This window comes from Melospiza georgiana, chromosome 2 (genome assembly GCF_028018845.1).
Source record: "Melospiza georgiana isolate bMelGeo1 chromosome 2, bMelGeo1.pri, whole genome shotgun sequence".
Lineage (NCBI taxonomy): Eukaryota > Metazoa > Chordata > Aves > Passeriformes > Passerellidae > Melospiza > Melospiza georgiana.
The window spans coordinates 58,052,024-58,071,666 of NC_080431.1; the positions used below are offsets into that span (position 1 = coordinate 58,052,024).

Sequence of the window (19,643 nt, forward strand, 5' to 3'; positions counted from 1 at the left end):
CAGTTTAGTCTCCTGGCTGGTATGAATAATGTATGGACTAAGAGGCAAAATGCACATTAATGTTCTTTTATTAATGAAACTAATATATATCTATATTTGGTGGCCAGCAGTAAATTAAGACAAGTGAAAAGAATAAAAGTCACTGCTCACTTCCATAAAATTCAGTTACTTTAATCCAGTAATTACTGATCTGACAGAAAATATCAGCCCACAGCTAAAATAAGGCTCTTCCCATTGCAAATCCACCACATATATCAAAGTGGTTGTAGTTTTTGAAAATCTCTTCATAAATACACAGCGCAGTGTTTTCCAAGATAAAAAATAGGTTTGCATGGCTCATGAGTCCTGTAACTTCAAGTATTAGAAATCAGGATGAAGACACTCTTTAAGGAAAAATCCTGGAAAAATGCTAACTGCGCCTTAATATGTCAATGACAGAAACAATGATTTCAAAATAATGCTCTGTTACTACAAATTAGATGCATTTCCAAGAATGGCTTGGTAACCATTTGGTGCTGGGTGTAAGGATTACTAAATGTTGATGCAAAATACATTAGTTCTTAATGAAGTACTTCAGACCCATCACCACCAAATTATTAGAGGCAATCCACTTATCTTCTGCTAGATGATAAGCTCTACATTTTCTCATATGGATTGCAGGAGGGCAGCTGCATATCTTAAATAAGAATGCTGTCTTTACATTTTTGATGCCATTACTCTTGTGTAGTGCTCCAAGTTCTCAATCTCTAACCTAGAGCCGGGAAAAATAAAATGTCAAAATGTGATAATAAAAATCTGGGATTTGCAGCCCTGTGAAGCATAAGTGCACTTGAGATCCTCCTATTATTTATTGAAAGAGTACCTTGAAGTAGAAATGCCCTGGAAATCCATAATGGACTGGTTCATGCACCGACGAACCACCCAGATGAGCAGCAGGTGAAAGAGCACATCTGTTAAACCAAGGCAATAAGAGGCCTTTGTTACCAATAATAATGAAAAAGCTGATTTTAGAGTATGTCCATGTGCACAAGGAAGTACAGTAGGTGAAAATCACCTTTACAAAACACATGCAGTCAATACTCTCGTGTATCTATCTTACCATCTTCTCTGCATTCCAAAGGATGGATCTATCATATTTTGAAATTCTTTCAAGGTAAAAAGTAACCGCAACATCATTAAATGAAAAATAGCATTTTTGCAGAAGGCAGAGACACAATATCATCAGCAGTGTATTACACACTGGAAGTGTCCAATGTCAATGGAACATTGGGCAAAATGAGCCTTTTCTTGCAAGTGCTACAGGGCCTGAGCACTGTGTGGCTAGAAGTGCCCCATTTCATAGTTTTGACATGGTAAACACCAAACATTAGAATATGACCTGTGTATTTTTGCTCTCACTAGATAAATACTGACCTCTTTGACTCTCTGTGGCTTTGTAACTTTTTATTCAATAAACTCTTCGGGTGAGAAAGGCTCTGGATGTCTCTCAGCCCAGGAGAATAACCACAATAATGCCCCATACTCTAGAAATATGTCTTTACAAAGACTGATTAGATCAAATCCAGGGCAAAGATTGGATAAAAATGTAAAGAAATTAACAAAATATCTCAGGAAGTTTCTGAAGGGTTAGGAAGCCAGAAATATTTGGCCCTACAAACTACAGCAGCATAAGGTGCTAGTTTACGTGTGAGACCGTCATGGGGTTTTTGCTTAATATCTTTTATTATTGAGGGAGTGCTTTTATGTATATTTAAACAATAGATTTAAAGAAGAGTCTCTAAAGCTTTTCCAACAATCATAGAAATATAATATCTTGGGGTTTATTTCTACAGACATCTTTGAAAAGATGTTCTGGTACCTACTTATCTTTCTTCTTTATAAAAAGCAATATCCCAAAACCCCAGTTTTCTTATACATTCCCTTATGTGTCAGTTATCTAAATTTAAATACCTTCAGGTTTTGCATATACATTTGCCATTCCCATATAGTAGGTTTTAAAAATAAATTCTCAATTTAATACAAGTATTTTTATGTATTCAACAAGAAATGTTTAAATTTCTCAGGGGAGAGTATCTGTTACCACAGGATGATGTGATGTGGTTTAAACTTTAAATAAATGCTTATTTCCTGTAAGCATAAAAAAATATCCTTTAAATGGAAATCTGTATTTTATAGAGCGGTAATATATGCCATTCTTTTCAATTTTCACACAAAATTACATACTGTAAGCAGTATATTCACTGTGTGTAAAAGATCTAGGTATTCTTCTGTTTCACATTAAAAATAATCAAAAACTGAATTGGTTCAAGGCTAAGAAACATAGAAGGCATTGAAAATACTAATTAGAGCTCTTAACCAAAAGATAGCAGTAAACAAAAAAAAGGCAGATGCAAAGTGTTGGATTTAGTAGCAATTATTATTTAAAATATAGGAATGAACTTATCAAAATGGATCACTTTACCCTTTTAAAGTAGTGCTATATGGTTTCTAGACACAAAAAAAAAAAATCATTCAGCAATATAGCCTAACTAAATCCATTTGCTATAATAGATCTGTACTCCTGTCCATCTTTCTGTCTCTGTTACATCATTATTGAATGCTGGTTGCATTATTTGAAAGCCTGGATTGCTATAATGCTATTCTGCACCAGTATGATGGATTTAGTTTTCATTTTAGTCTCAACAATATGTTGGCTATAAATACATCTCTGCTCTCCTGTGAGGCTCACACTGTAACTGGTAAATTTTCTAGAGGAATCAGTCATGCATATCTTAAGAGAACACAATAAATTCTTTGAAGCAGAATAACCTTTTGGCTGCATTCCTTTAAATAGACCTTTTCATTATAGGGACAAATTTTTCAAGCCTTATGAGTGAAACCTATTTAGTTCTCAAAGTTATCTTTTTCCAGTGATCAGATACTTAGTTGCATTTTGTAAGTCATTTTACTGGTCACCTGCCTTTTCCCATTTTGCTTTTTCCAAAACAGTCATGGGTTGGGATTTAAGGGGGCAGCCCTGCTTCAGAAGCAGCTAACCATGTGTCAAAATGCTCTTGCTGAATCAAGGCCATCCTGTTGAATTTATAAATTTACAGTGATTTCAGAGACTGCAGTCTAAAATTTCATAATCAAGAAGAGAGCAAAACCCAGTACTGTGCTTGAAGCTGGTAGTCAGACTAGGGCTACCCTTACTTGGGTTGAAGTTTCACCTCGTAAATGTGCCAGAAAAGCAGAAGAAAGAATGTGGCTGGGAGTTACTTATTAAGAATTGCTTTCTCAATATGGCAGAATGATCAAAAATTAATGGCCATCAAGTAATTATTGCTCTTTCCCATTCCTGGATACCTTAGCTAAACATGGATAAAATTAGCAGAGTATTGAGTTCAGTAGACCTTGGTTAACAGGAAGAGACAATGTGGTCAGGCTGAACAGGTCTTTCCGTCAGAGCTCTTCAGCGTTCTCCCTAAGAACATCCATTGAGCGGCATGATGTGTCAAGGAGCTGGGCTAGCTCCCTTCGGTGTTTGTTTTTCTCTCTTGTCTGACAACTTCATCACAATCCATCTTTGTTAGCTGATTGCACTGACTTGAACACGGGTGAGTGTGTATCAGCCTTCATTAGGTCAAATCAAAGACAAGTGTACATCTCTGCCTTGCCTGTAGAAACAGATTTATACTTTGAGAAGGATGGGGGGAAGGTCACTTGGTATTTGGCTTGAAATTTGATCCTGTTAAAGGATGAAATTAATAACATCCAGAAGTAGAACATATGGCATCCATATATATGGCATTGTATCTGCTTGATGATGTCACGCTACCTCTTAAGGTTTGGGAAATGCACTTTTTAAAGTGTTTAGCTGTGTTGTGGGCTCAACCTTTCAGACCTGACTGAGACAGAGCAGGCTTAATTTGGTCTGAACATTTATTATCCCTGGTATTTGCAAGCCACGTAAAACCTCATGGTTTTCATTATCTTTGCGTTTCACACACAGCCTAATTTCATTTATTCTTATTTTATGCCCCTGCCAGACCACCGCTCTTGATAAGGAGAGGCAGGTTTTCCGACGAAGACGCAACCAGGATGTGAGGGGACGTTTTAAGGCTCAGCAAGCTCCACCCGAACTCAACTCTGAATCGGAAGACTATTCACCAAGCTCCTCCGAGACTGTTCGCTCACCTAACTCACCCTTTTAATAAAACACTTTTTCTCAAAAGCCTTGGCTTTAACCCTTTGAGACCCTGAAACTACTTCAGGCCTGTGTGGAGTGAATACAGCTGATCTACCCAGCAATAAAAGCTGGGATGGTGGAACGCAAAAGGGTGCTCACAGAATCTTTGTAAGAATAATTTCCTAATTGATTGAAATACTTGTTCTCTGTTTAGATTGCAACTTGCTGCTAATAAGATCCTCAAAGGGTTAAGGCTATTTTGCTTTTTTATTTAAGGATAGAAGCAGTGAATGTTTTCATCAGTGGAGCTAGGAACTGCAGTATGTAATTTTAGCACATGTTAACCCTCTGAGTAAATGATCACCTTAAATCTTGACAACCCGTATTAGGGTTTTATTCTGGCTTTTTTGCTTTTATACGCACATATCTTTTATAGTATCCTGGAGTTCCTTGCCTGTTTCTGGCCAAAAATATATCAATTGTATTATTGCTTAGGAATTATAAATATAGGCTTAAAAATGAAAATAAAATTAAACAAACGGTATCTTCTGCAGCAGCTCATTCCAAACCTGCATTGTATTTCCACACGGAGTGACTGTTATTGGAGGATATGATGCAGGGCTAAATGGGAAATTCAGTTTAGGTCATTCTCATGGTTTACAGAAGATGACATGATGATGGCCACAAAAGATTGCTTCCATATAGTTTGCTGCTAATGATTATGTCGAGTTTTGGGAAATTGCTTGAGGACACGTTCTGCCATGTAATAGTGTGTAATGATTTAGTTGAGAAGGTCCTGGTTCCTTTGCATCACATTCAGGAATGCAGAGGCATCCTCTGAGCATGACCTGGTTATTCTGGCAGAGCCATTTAAAAATATTAACACTGATGAGCATTGCCCTTTAAATAGCTAGAGTACTTCTAAATCGGGGAAAATACAAGTAATTTAATATATATGTAAAGCCTAAGCAGAATTAGCAGAAGTTTTGTCTTTAGAATGGAGAAACTAAAAATGATTCACCAGTTTTATTTGTAATATTTAATAAAATGGGCATTTACACAGAGTATATATATATATTACTGGTTTGTTAAAACCTCTAGACAACATTATAGCTTTTTATTTGACCATTATCATAAAGTTGGCTTCCACAGAAATATTACAGTGTGTAGACTTTTGCTTCAGATGTGATAATTTGAAAAGAAAGAAAAAAGATGGCTCCGAATTTCACTTGAATGAAAGAACTTTTCAAAATCATGTTCTAAAATAAAAAACATTGTGAAATTTATAGTTTCTCTTATTGCTCATATAAAATTGAAGTTTTCTCCTCTAAAGTTAAAGTTTTCTCACAGTGTTTTTTAAAATTCATGTGGTTTCCTCTCTCTCTTTCTCTCTCTTTCTCTCTCTCCTCCTCAACCTTGCCCTTTATCTTACCTTTATTCTTTCTTCCTTCCTTTTTCTTTCCTGTTACACAGCCAGAAGTATCAATATACCACCCAAAATGACATGCAGGTATTCTCAGCTTTCTGGGAAGTATAAATAAATCTTTCAGGAGCAGGGCAAGTTGCCCACAGTATCACTCCCGTTCTGAGTGGTGTTTGTTCACGGAACTGTCCGTATGAGCAGTGGTGGTAGCCAATGTAGACCTTCAGCTGGTGGGGGCTAGTGTAAAGCTCTTTGCACTTCTAGGTGGAAGTATCAGTTGAACTGTAGTTCAAGAAACATTGGAATTCTGTTTCTCCGTCCTACGGAGTGCATCTTTCCTTGCCTGAGACGTGAAAAATTATATATTGAAAGCTCTGAAGACTTTAAACACAGAAATTTAATCTTGTGGATCTTCACACAAGTGGTATAAATATTTCTTTTTTTTTTTTTTTTTTTTTTTTTTTTTTTTTTTTTTAATCTACCTGATACTGATGGTCTAGAAGTGAGGTATTTAGTAGAAACTAATTCTCCAGACTTCCTGGGCAATACAGAGAGATAAGAATTCCAGGTTTGATTCATCTCACCTGACATGGGCACACATTTAAGGTGGGACTCATGCTATGATTAGCCTGTTGGTCTCACTCCATCAACTGTAGAAGGAACTGTTGGTAGAAGTTTACATCAGACACCAACTTCAGATTATGAGTTTACTAGAAAGTCATCTAAACCATAAGGAGACTGATCTCTGAATGCATGTCTGTGGACAGAAGGCCTGTGTAAGACCTGAGTTGCTCTGTCTGGAACCTGAGTAACAACATTTTAAAGCAAGTGAAGCAAATAAGAGAACTCCACTGGGGCAGGAGGTGAAGGGACAAAGGAACTACCATACAAAATTTCTCAGATTTTAGGTTTTGGGAAAGGGTTCTGTCTGTGTGTCAGATCCTTCACTATAACCATCCAACCCTCAACTCATTGTGGAGAGAAGTTCCTCAGTAGATAGGGAGCAACCTCTGTCATCTTAATGGTTGTACATTTGTAACTTTTGAATGGGACAAGGATTTTTTTTTTCCATAGGATCAAAATCTCAGTCAAGATAAAGCCTTCCTTGCCACTTACCTACCCTAATTTACAGTAGGTCAGAATCTGGCACAAGTTTGACCAGCACTGACCTTCCCACATTTTATCACAGTCTTCCCTTTAGAAGAGATACAGCTCAGTCATGTAAATGTAAGACATACATGTGGTAATAAAAAAGTGTCCATTAATACCACATGCTCCTTGACTATTGTGAAAATTTGGCAGTCTTAAACCAAAGGCCAATGTTCATTCTTCTTAATTAGAGAGGGAAGTCAGAAGAAAAAAAATATGTTTCACCTTATGCATGAGAAATATTATTCAAAAACCCATCTGGGATTTTCCAATCACATTTTCTTTGCTTTGGAATACAGGGTTATCATTAAAATAAGATGTTTGGCTCCTTCATCTTAGACCATCTTGTATTACTTAAAATGTGTGTAAAAATAATCTTAGATCCTGAAAATCCTACTCATCCCCAACATCTTATGTTTCTGATTGTTGGTTCATGTTTTATGAACATAACTATAAAAATATTTCTTTAAGTTATTTTTAGGTTTGTGAGAGACGGTTTCAAATTGCTGATATCCTATATTAGGTTTCAAGGAAAGGTATCTGAATATTTGAACTGTTTCAAAAGTGTTTACAATGACGTTTTTAAATCTATCCATATACCCATAGATATATATTTTAATATATCCATATATATGTATATATATTTATGGTTTCATGGAAGTTATAATGGTTTAGGCTTGTTTGGCAGTGACTGCCATATTTTTTAGTCGAATCTCTGAATTCTTGGGGGTAAGTGAAGACAGAATATGTGGCCCTATAAATATTTCAAACACCAATGAAAAAAAGAAATCAAGCATAATAGACTACTTCTAATGTGAAAACCTGGGAGAGCATACCGTGGTCATTTTACTGTAATACAGACCAGTCCTTCTGACTTCTTCCCTCGTTTCGCTTTTGAATCATTGGCTGGTATTGCTGCTAAATGTGACAACAATTGTTTTAGTTAGCAGAGATGGATGGCAGTTGGGGTAGGCACCATCTATCACCGAGGAGATGGAGACGAGCACTTCCGAAGGGTGACTCAGGTCATCTAATGTTTGCTCTCTGGAGATGCCTGACAGCCTGATCTTAGAATTAGCAGGAAAGTAGAACAGGGTCACTTCCAGCTTAAGTCCTCTCAATTAAACATAAGCAGGGACAACGTGGACTCTAACCTAAGTGGGATATTCTAGTGAGCTTACATGCAGTGAGCAAACTTTGATGTGAAAATGAAAATGTAGTACGGGCTAATGCAGGATTAGCTAAAAGGGAGTGAGCTGGGAATTGTCTCATCTAGATGTATCTGTCTAAGAGTTGAGCATCTAATATAGGGCAGTAATCTAATCTTCCCATACAGGTGCTAGAGGCTGGTTTCTCTAACAGATAATTAAAATTCTAGGATGGATTAATCACTCATGAGATGAGGTGCCTAGCCCAAACGTATTTAGAATATGATTTATTAAGTCATGACATATAAATTAGTATTTCGGTGAGTTATAATTTTCACAGCATTAATGTACAAAAAATCCAGAATACTATGGTTCTACTCAGAGGGTTAACAGAAAAGCACTAGGCATGCTGATTACATTGGTGTATCCAAACTGCTTTGCTTTTTTAGCCAGTGTTTGCTGATTTTTTCAGAAAATTCTTGAAAAAAATCAAGTTTGAAATAATTTAAGTGTTGTTGTTTAAGGAATTTCTATAACCAAATTAATCTTATTTTTAGCTCAAGTTATCACAGGAATAATATGTATCATTGATGCAGTGTAATTCTGTAGTTACCAATTTTATTAATTCCACAAGTGATTCCAGAAATCTCTCTTTTTTTAAGTACTTATTATAGAGCTTACAATGGTGGCATAGGTGACTGAGACTGTCTTTCTTATTGGTAAACAAACAATATTGTAATTTCAAGAAAGTCCTAAGAATCAGCTTTTCAGTTTGGTAGTGTACTAGTTAGGGGAAAGCTATTTCATTACATGCATTGTGTAAATCATCTTTGTAGATGAAGATTGTTCATATTAATGAACACATTCTTTTTTCCTTGACATTGTAGCAGAAACTGTTTACTTGTTAATGAACAACCAATACATTAATTTGCTTCAGACTGTTAGAGGGGAAAGTGAGATTCCAGTCATTGACAATGTTATTGCTTTACAGTAGCCCTCATCTAATTAAATGTGGTGCATACTACAATAAGCAAAGCCAAACCTGTGAATAAACTCCTGAAAAAGCCTGGTGGGTCTTTATTCAGTTGGGTGCTTGCACACAGTAGCATGTGACAGCAGGAAGGCTTTCAAGAATTGTTGAAATGAAAGCGATATATCCACAAATAAGAGCTAAATTGCAATCCTTTCCCTATGGGGCATATATGTTTGAAAAGAAAAAATAAAGAAAAGAAAAGAAAAGAAAAATTGGCTCAGAGGTTTGCAGTGGTACTATATTACCACAGGGCAAGTACATTAAATCATTGTTATTTGCTAGCCTGGGGTATATGTTGGAAAATGGCATCTTTTTTATTTAGTTTAGATTGTGGGCAGGGAGAGCTTTCCTAATATTATTGCAGTGCCTGCTAGTGCTGCCATGGTTAAGTCTGTGTTAGTATTTCCATTATAAACTCTTAGTCTCAAAGGTTTTTAATTTGATTGTAAAAATTTGCTTCAGGCAGAAACTTGGCATACAATTTTTCAGCTCAGAGCGGTTCTTTTCCTAAAATATGAGGGAAATCAGCTTGACCTCTTCAACATTTATTTTCTAAGTGTACACAAACATTTGTGGACACAAAGGCGGTTTTTATGCAGCTCATTTCAGATGTGTCACGTTCTCAAGCATGTCTCACAGGTCTTAACTACAAAGGTGACAGCTCAGAACTTTTGGGCATTTTGAAAACCAGGAGGAAAACTCAGTGATCAAGAGCAAAAATGTTCCACATGTGGAAGAGTTTTATTTTGACGTGACAATCATTTAAAGTTTGCACAGTAACGGGTATGTATACGCCCTGCTGAGTGCTCATATAATTCCAAAACCCATTAATTTAAGTAATTCCAAGTAGAAAATGCTAAATATGAATGTGTTGAATTTCCCTGTAAGACTGGGAAACAAAGCAGTTTTTTCTTTTGTTTTATAGTAGCACCATGGACAAAGCTGACAATACACCAGTTAAAGATGTCTGGGAAGAGAAGAATCAAAAGGACATGTTTTCTCTTGAGGGGAAAAAAATTGTCTGAATAATACAGAGTTGAAAGCTCACACTGAATAAGATAGGTATCAAAAGCAATTTAAAAAGCATAAGTATGGGACCATTTGAAAACTATAGAAGTGCAAGGGAGCCATGCAGTGTAGTGAATCCATGCGTGGAACCAATCACCTACTAATCTGGAGCAAATTTACAGCTACAAACAGGCATAATTAATACACAAATCAAACACACCCAGCAGCAGATGGAATTGAAATCCTAGTCCTTTTAGCAAACATAATGCAAACCTTTTCCTCATATATTCACTAAATGAGACCGTCTGTAGCTGTTTGAAGTAGTGTTGCATACAGGCTAGTGGGGAAATTAGGTGTTTAAAAAATGGCTGCAAATTAATTGTTTTTAATAGCAATTCTACCTCACTGGGACCTTTTAGGAAACGACAGCTTTTAAAAAGTGATGTCTATGCATTTTGTATTTGTGTGCGTATATACTTGGATAGCCCATGCCAAATCGCTTCAGTAAGAATTGAGTTGCTATACTGAGGTTTCATGTTGCCTGAAGTTTTCTGCCACAGGGGCCAGAGGAAGGGACAAAAGTCTCCGTGAAATAAAGAATTCGTGGATTGATCCACCTGTAATGGAGATGTCTTCCTAATCTTTCTCTTAGTGATCAGCTTGGGTGATAAACTACAGTGCTCAGTCATGTCCAGAAGTATTCTCCCTACCTGAGTAGGTGGGAAGGGGACACTGGATGGAGCTTGGCACCTGTTTTCTTGGCACCCACCTACAGTGCTGCACATTTGTCAAGCCATGCATAAATACCAGGTTGGAAAAATAACTGTTTGCACCAAATGACAGAGCCAGCAAAAGCACATAAGTAGTGATTAGCCATGACGAGGGTAGACTGACATTTGGAAGATGGTTTCCAACCAACTTATCAGTCAGATTTTTGAGAGTTTTTCCAATGGAACCATTGGAACTGAGAAACTCCAAATGATTGTTAGGTGCTACTTGATCTGTTCATGAAAAACTTTCTTCTTGAGGTGTTTCTGATACGTCCTCATATGTGTTTCCTGATGTAGGAAGACTCTGGACACAAAAAGCCAGAAGACAGCTTTATTTCTGTGTGTCTAACAGATTTGAATGCTAGTGATGAATGCTAGTGATTCATACACATGGAATTTTAGGTGTCTTGAAAAGAAAGCAGTGATGAAAGAAGCTTAGCTTACTTATCTAGAGTTACTCTCAGGAAGAACTGACATTACTACCACAACTGTTGCTGCTATTACTATTCTACTAACACCACCATTGCCCTTCAGAGGTAATTGCTTTGTTTAACCTGTGCATCTCCATTAGATGCCTGGAATGCTTCAAACCTGCCAGTAAGACCAGCGAGGTCTTACATGAGCATCCATAAATTTGTTTTCTTTTCAAACAGAATGCCCACAGCTATTGAAGCTGGGTTCCATCATATGATGAGGGTTTGAGCATTGGAAAGAGAGGTATTGGTAAATTGAAGGAGAGGATTATTTGTAAAGTGTAAATACAATGTCCAAGGGAATTCCTAGTGCTGTATCTCACAAAAGAGAGTGATAGATTTTTTTTTTCTTCAGCAAATTCAAGCATGTAGGAAAATGCAAATAAGCCCTTGAGAAATGAACTTCTGATAATCTGATGTTTATTGTTAATCTTAACAAGGTGTAATCTTTGTGACATTGCTTCATGGTAATAGAGAGATGAATTTAAGATAATGTTAGATCTTGGCAAGTTTTGCCATTGCCAATTAAGGGGTGGGAGGTATCAAATTGATTGACTGATACTAAAACAAGCAGTTCTGAAGAGGCATTTCCAGAGAGTTGATGTGAAAAAAAAAGGGAGGAGGGTAATTCTTGAGTATTTTCCACAGGCCAGTTTATCACTTGCCATTTGTGCTGATCTTTAGAGTCTTGTCAGAGGGAGAAAAAATTGCTCACATTGGTCCAAGGTTAAATATATAGCCAATATAACCTTTTTTTTTTTTTTAATTTTATTGAGGAATTAACAATAAGATTTTATATTCTACGTGAAAAGAAATTGTTAAATGATTACTGTAGTGTGAAATTAAATAGCACTTTTCTCATGCCTGCTAAAAAGCCATCTAAGGAAGTGGTGGCCTTCAAACAAGTTTCAAAGTTATTTAAATTTAGAAAAAATTTAAGATTCTTTTAAAACTCAGACAATGCTATGTATTTCATTGGTATAAAGGAATCTTTAATTTTCAAGGTAATAATTAAATAAGTTCTATATGCTACATATTCCTGCAAAAATAAGGAGGAAAGACAAGTTTTTCAAAATGTGGGTGAATAGAAATTACATCTGATGTTATCACCTTAATTTATGAGATAGGTTTTTAAGTTGCTGCTTACTCTTACATAAAATATTTGCTCTAATTAGGTAATAAAAGAATAGAAAAGGAAAAATCACTTAATACTTCAGCTCTACCCTCAGCTTCTATTGAGTTCATATTTCTTGAGCAGAGAAGCATTACAATATATTTCAATTCAGTCATCACAAGCAAGCCACCACGGAGTTAGATCCAGCTGCATTCCTGAGAAGCTGTGCACAACCTTTAAAAATTAGTCATGCAGCCACATCCTAGCTTTCCCACATAAACCTCTGTACCCCGGTGAGTCTTGAAGAACATGATAATAAAAAAAGGATGTAACTATTCAGAAAATTCTCACTTCATGTGTTAATATCACAGCACAGGAGGTCAGTTTGGATAGAGGTATGGAAATCCAATACTGCCCAGCTGTGGATGGACAGGCTTTGTATCTGTGCCCTTCAACACAACACATACCAACTCTCATGAGAAATGTGAATGGTATTTGACAGTGGAAGCCTGCTAAATCCCTCTAATGATTGTAACTTTGATTGTAAATGGCTGGATTTTAGGAATTAGCTGGTGAATTAAGAAATAAAGGACTAGAGAATAATGCATTGCATAGCACTCTTTCATTTGTTCTGATAATTGATTTAATTTTAATTTTGTATTTCTTTCATTATCAGCAAGTGTGCTGATAATGTTTAAAAATTATGAGTAATAAAAATTACAAGATCCCACCAGGGCTCTCTGATTATTTTTGATGAAAGGCAGGAAAAGTGCTATTTTATCTGTTGATAAAAGCATGTATTTAACCCTACTTTCATTTACAAGCTAATTGTTGCAATTTAACCACTGGTTCATGGAATGATTCTTGATGCAGGACGTAGCTGCAGAACTAAAGAGTCTGTTAGATGTCTGTCTGTCTGTCTAGAATATTGATTATATTTTTTTTTCCCCACAGGGATTATTATTTGACAACTGGTTTATAGGCATGTGGTACTTTCCCTTTTGGATTTTGTCATCCCAAAGAGTTTGTCCTCCATTTTACTGGCAGCACAAGATTTTGGCATGCCAAAATGAAGGCTAATGATTTGTGAACATAATAATGCTTCATGAACCTTCACTGTCAACCCTTTCCTCCCCTGCTCCTGTCCACACACCTCCAGCCTGTCCAGGCCACTTGTTTCTTTCTCCTTTCCTACACTTCACTTCTCTTGTGTGATGCAAATATTGTACATCTGTGTGTAAAACAGAGCAGGGAAACTGCTCCAGGGGAATAAAAAAGCTTTGCCCTGCATTAATTCTGTTCTGTTCATTGTTCCCATGCACCAGCATGCAAGGAAACGGGGTATAAAGAAACTGACTGCTGCAGTGGGAAGATGGAACTGCTTTCAACAGCAGTGGTGGCTTAAATAGTAAATGACAGTAAGGGGTAAGGGCTGAAAAGTGTGTGTTGTGTCTTTAGGGATTAAGTTCTATACTGTTGTTCTTTATATTTGGACTTTCAAAGAATTTTTTTGTTTTGAATAAACTGAAACACAGTGGGGTGCTGTGAAAAAATACTACAGTTACAAAAGAAGAAAGACTTGGAGAAAGTTGGAGCACAGTATATTTAAATGTTGCGTACACTCAGTGGAAAGGGAAGTAAGTGGAGAGGAGGCATTGTGTGTTGCCTTCAAATTGCATCCATGCTTTAGGCTTTTGCAGTGCTTCCTACAGGACAATAATGGAAGACATGCACAGACTCTATCTTGCAGTCACTTGTCCCCAGGTGGTAGATGACATTCAGCTTTATGATTTGTTGCCATTTAGCCTTCAATGTGGGAAAAGGCAGTTGCTGAAAACCCTAAGCCTAAATGCTACCCTGGCTGTAGCTTCTTGCTCTGACCCAAAGCTGCACTGGCTGGGCCGTGTTTTCCACTTATGGTGTAGGTAGAAATCTAAACTCTGGCCTGCTGTGTGCCAGCATTTGCACTGCTGGTCCCTGCCAGAAAACAGCAGCAGTCAGGAGGCTCCTCTGCCCTGCACAGTCAGCAGCAGCTTCTGCTGATGCCTGAAGTACCATTTACCATTTGCTGAATGAGGGCCAGTGAAATCCCCTTTTTGAAAGATACTTGAATCCAAGATAATCTTAAAAGACATGTTTCTGCAAAGGGACTAAAGAGTGCAGCTATTGGTGCTGGTTTGTTGCCTGTGTATTGGCTGTGAGCAGCTGCCAGGCAGCAAATGGGGCAGCAGACATTGGGAAGCAAATGGAAACCCTGTGGGCAGCTTGCAAATCAGCAGTACATAGTCATAACCAGTACTTCCCTGGAAAGCAGTTGGATTTGGGGTTGGGCTTGTGCTTTCATTTTTCTAAACAGGAAACATGTTCAAAACTCCAACTTTCCTCCTGTTACTTGTTTCAGTTATGTTCAGGGAAATTGGACTTTGGAAATCGGGGGAAGGGGGGAAGGGGATTAGTAGCATTACATCAAAGAACTATCCAAGTCTTATCATGGTTCTCCTTTGGGTTCTCCTTAGGTAGATAAGGAAGATAGGCTCTCAATTGTGTCCAGCTGCCCCTATTGTACTGCAGACAGATTGCACTCCAGGCAGAGAAATCATCTGAATGGAAATCAGTAATTAATTCTTTATTTCCCTTCATGTAACATGGAGTTTGGTATTGCTATTTTACCGTGCAATTACCGTGTATATATACCAAAATGTTTCAGGATACTCTCCAGATTGCAACCCTTTTATGTCAGCTCTAGGTAGGAGAAACAAAATCCATGGTAAGGAATGAATAAATGACATTACAATGACAAAATTGAACTTCTAGCACTGGGACGGATGTCTCGTATCAGAGGTTGCATATTTTTGATCAAAGTCATGAATTTGCATATATTTGTTTGAGCAGGTAAGGAAGTTTGAAATATAGCAAGTTTAATTTTACCAAATAGTAAAAAACTGGCATATCTGGTCCAAGACTTCTCAAATTACCTACATTGAGGGAAATCAATTTATTCTTTTCTGTTAGATGCCTGGAAAGATAAATTCACTGACCATGAAAATATATCTCTTTTTATTCTTGCCCACATCCATATTCCTCCTTTCTTAATAGATGAAAGTCATAATTAACGTGCCACTGGAGAGTTACATTACTTCTTAAGAATTACCTCTTAATTTACTACATTAGCCTGATTAAGTAATGAATTCATCATTTCCAGCTTTTCCTTCAGAATATAAAATATCTCATTTTTGACCAGGCAATACTAAACTAAACTGCAACTGAGGAAGACATTTTGGCCTAGATCCATTTTCCTAAAGATTCTTTCAAAGTCTTTCCTTAATGCACACCTAAATGCTGAGGGCTGCAGAGCCCCACAGGCCCTCAGTGCCTGCAGACCTTGCAGCCACAGAGCTGGAAGCAAAGCAGAGTGGCCTGACAAGCTGTGCCCGCTGCACTGAGAGCCACGACACAGGAGGAGAGAGCCACAACAAAGTGTGCTGTAGACCACAATCCCACTGCTGTGACACAGCACTTTACTGAATTGATGGGTTGAACTGGCACCAGAGATGTCCCATCACATTCCTGCAGTGCTGATCCCTTCCATTGACTGAAGGATGAGAAAACTCTGATTTTTTTTTCTTTTTCCCCAAATTCCACAATTTTTTATGCATTGGTGGCAAAAACACAATCCTACCCTCACCTGTGTGTGGCAGAAAACTTTGGTGATTTTCTGCATTCAATTTTTGAGAACTGTGGGTGATATTTTTATTGCCGCTAAGAAAACACCATTAGCAACAAATTACTGTAGTTTTTTCTATTTTGTCTGTAGCAAATGAGAAAGTATCATATTCTTCCCTTTCCCTCTGTCAGGAGAATCTGGTCTTCACTCCTTGCAGTCTTTCCCATTTAACCCAAGAGGCTCTGTTAAGCAGCTAACTCACTGACTGAGTCTATTAATGTGCTCAGTAGCCTAATTTGTGTCAAATATGCACTGATTGCCATTCAAGTGTCAGCCTGTGCTCCTTGTAGAAGCTATACTTGGAAGGAAGACTTGTAGGTTGCTCCATGAACTCAAGGTTGAAGGTATCATAATTGCTATAGGTGGAAATTCTCTGAGGCCTTTGGAAAGGTTTAGTGACCAGGCTGTGTGTCTGTATGGGAACACAGACTGGCAAAAAGTGGCTTGTTCTGCCCTGAGGCCACTGATAAAATCCTGAGAGAGGAACTCAGTTGGTCATTGGAGCTTGAGTGAGATGGAGACATGTGTGTGTGTGTGTGTGTGTATATATAGATATATATATATATAAATATATATAAATAATAGATTGAGAAAGCCAAACCACAAATAAATAACCATAAGAGAGAGAGACCTGACAAATTAAAAGTACTTCTCCAGAAACTGTTTCAAGAAAAAGGTAAGAGGAAGTGAACTGATACAAAACCATGTGAATTTGCAGTAAAATGGCCATGCTATTTCAATGTGAGCCCACAAAGGGCAGCAAGTTCCCTCATGCAGCTGTTTCCCTGGGACACCTGGGCTATGTGTTTACTCCTCCAATGAGTGTGAAGATAATGGAGATTTAGCTTTGTCAGAAAATTGAACAGGATAGTTAGAAATCAAGAATTAAACTCTTTCCTACTTACCTACTTGAAGTCTAAATGTGGAAGAAAAATCTCCCATAGGACTTTCATTCAGTCTCATGTGTGCTGTCTTTTATGTGTCTTAAATTACACTCCAGTGAGGCTTCTGTGCTCCAGAGCTGTCAATGTACCACCACTTGCCGGTATCCGTGGAAAATAAATCACTGCTTTGAGTGCCAGAATACTGTTAGTTTAACTCTTACATTTTTTTGTCTCCTCATGTCCTACTGCCATCCCCACCCACTCCTCCCGTCACAACTTCTGTTCTTTCAACCAATCTGGAGAGAAGAGGCAGAATTCTCAAAAACAGTTAAGGACATAGATATTTTGTGAAAATCAGCAACTCAGTAGCTGAGAGAAGCCTAAATTACCTGTTGGCCCTTGTGCCACAGAGAGGTGGATGGGAGCCTGCAGTGCCGCTGCCCAAAAGGGCAACTTGGTGGCTGCCCCTGGCTGCCTTTCTGCAAGGGCCTTTCTTTCAGGGCTGTGGTGGCTGAAGGGATGAGTGGAGAGCTAGCTTGGTGCTGCTTTGAGCAGCAGGCAGTGCAATGGACCTTCAGGAGCCTTTTCCCACTTGCAGCTGGAGGACTTGACCTCAGTGCTCTGCAACATAACTGAACAAAGCCCTGAGAGGAAGCAACAACACCCTCGTCTTTTCCTTGTCTTTCTCCTATTTCTACTTCATCCCTGAGTGTGAAGCACTGCTATTGTCTTTCCTCTTTTTCAGCAAGAGAGAAGTACCCTTAAGCTTTCCTTTTTTCTATTTTGGTGCACTGAAATTAGAGGGGAAAATGACTGCTACTAGACTTCCTGTGCAAGGTTGAGTTGTATAATTTTGGTCTTTCCAGCACAGAATGTGCTGTTATGATTTTTTTTTTACCATGAATGTAGAAATACCTCTTAAATATTTGAGTCCTGTAAGTATTTTTATGAAAAGTATTTTTACAAAAAAAGTATTTTTATAAGAAGCATTCCCTTGTTTAATAATTTTAATTTTCTTCTCAAAAGAAACATTGATTTTCTATCTAGCTTTCCTTAGAAGCTACCACTCAGTTTTAAGAAAGAAAATAAAAGGTTTAGGGAGGGGAAATCCAGAAAAGTGAACCCCTGAATATTGACACATTTGGATTATTTTAATGTTTATTAAAAATCCACATTGGCTGACTACACAAGGGATACTCCCTTGCAAGCCTATATGAACAGCTCCTTGGCTAATGCTCATCAATCTGAGGAAGGAAACCAGGCAACACACTGTGAGATGCTGACCCTGCTGTTTGTCTCCATGCCATATGGCAGCAGAAGCTGGCATTGGCACTTGGACCTGGAAGCTCTTTGCCCAAGCCCACTGCTGTGTACAGAAGCAGAGCTTCAGCCCTGGCCACTAATGACGTGCATGTGTCAGACGACAATGCTGAAACCTGCAGTAACCTTGTAAACCTGGGCCAGGCACAAACACTCTGAGGACAAACACACTGCAACATTTAAGTATAAAAAAGATTGTTTGAGGTGCTTTAATATACTGGAAGTGAGTAAAAGAAATTCCACTCCCACTTTAAAAGAAATTTGACTGTAAAGAATCACATCTCTGTCTAGTCTGGGTTTTATCAGGGTGAATTCATCCCATACAGAAATGTTACAAGCCTGTCAATGCTCTTTGCTTACTGTTAAATTCTTTGATAATTGTATGTTCAGCTATTTCTCTTGGCAGCCTGTCTTTAGCCCAATAAATTTTTGAGTCAGAGTTTTTTCCTGTAATCCAGGTTAAAGCTCCTCTTTCTTAAATTTAAGTTGGTTTCTCTCTCTGTTGTCCATTTTTCCTGCTGAGTCCACAGGTTTACAGGCTGAATCATTCCTGCTTGAGGTTTCTATCCATTCTTTGCTTTGTTTGTTCTGCTAATTTAAGCAGTATGTCTCTCATTCATTTACAAGAACTTAACATTTAAGAAACTCTTGTTATCCTCACCATTCCTTTTCCCACTTCTTAATCTATATAACCTGCTATGTAATTCAATCCTTCTCCAGAGACTTCACTTGGTTTATATGGAAAAAACTGTGTAGGGGATGTGAATGATCCAGAGCTTCAAAAGCAAATTCTTGAATATTAATCACTCTGCTTTTTTATCTCCAGGATGATAGACTGACAACATCCGACACTTTGAAATCCTTCCTGCCACTAGGTTGCCATCACTTCAGCTTGCCATTATTCATGCTAATTTGATGACTTCTAGTTTAAATGAATTCTTGTTTGTTTGTTTATTTACTTAGTGCATCTTTTCCCTCTCTTTCCCTCCTTTTGTTCTTGATTACCCTTTTGATCAACTGATAGATTAAGTAGACAAGAATTCTTCTTCTGGCTTTCAGTCAACACTCCATTTTGGAAGCATGATCCAATAGGTACGTAACACAGACATGGGAGCATTTTACCCTGTTCAGAATTGTATAACTTAAGCATGTCTTATAACTTTGTGCCCCTTTATTTACCTTCTTTGAGGTAGGAGGTGGCCAACAAACCTAATCTGAACCAGTGGACAGAAGCTATTTTGGACCTTAACCCAATTTGAACAAATGATTGCTGTCCTTCAGTAATGCTCTTTAACAGAAAAGGACCCCCAATCCATGTCTTGTAATCTCCTGGTGTGCAACAGGTCAGAGCACCAATTTCAGTCTCGTAATTAAATGAGTGCAACAAAATATGCCTTTGTTACAGAGGGAAAAATAATAATTGAAGTAG

At 37.7% G+C, this 19,643-nt stretch overlaps 1 protein-coding gene across 3 annotated transcripts in view; it reads left to right on the forward strand.

Annotated features, from left to right (window-relative positions):
- DCLK1 (doublecortin like kinase 1) overlaps positions 1 to 13,580 on the forward strand; it is a 236,390-nt gene extending 222,810 nt beyond the window's left edge. For 2 of the 3 annotated variants that reach the window (XM_058045184.1, XM_058045186.1), the window contains one exon: positions 4,029 to 13,580. In XM_058045184.1, coding sequence (XP_057901167.1) covers positions 4,029 to 4,193 — 165 coding nt within the window. In that variant the 3' untranslated portion in view covers positions 4,194 to 13,580. The remainder of the gene's footprint in view (positions 1 to 4,028) is intronic. The other variant, XM_058045185.1, reaches the window with a different exon arrangement.
- The last annotated feature ends 6,063 nt before the right edge of the window (positions 13,581 to 19,643 follow it).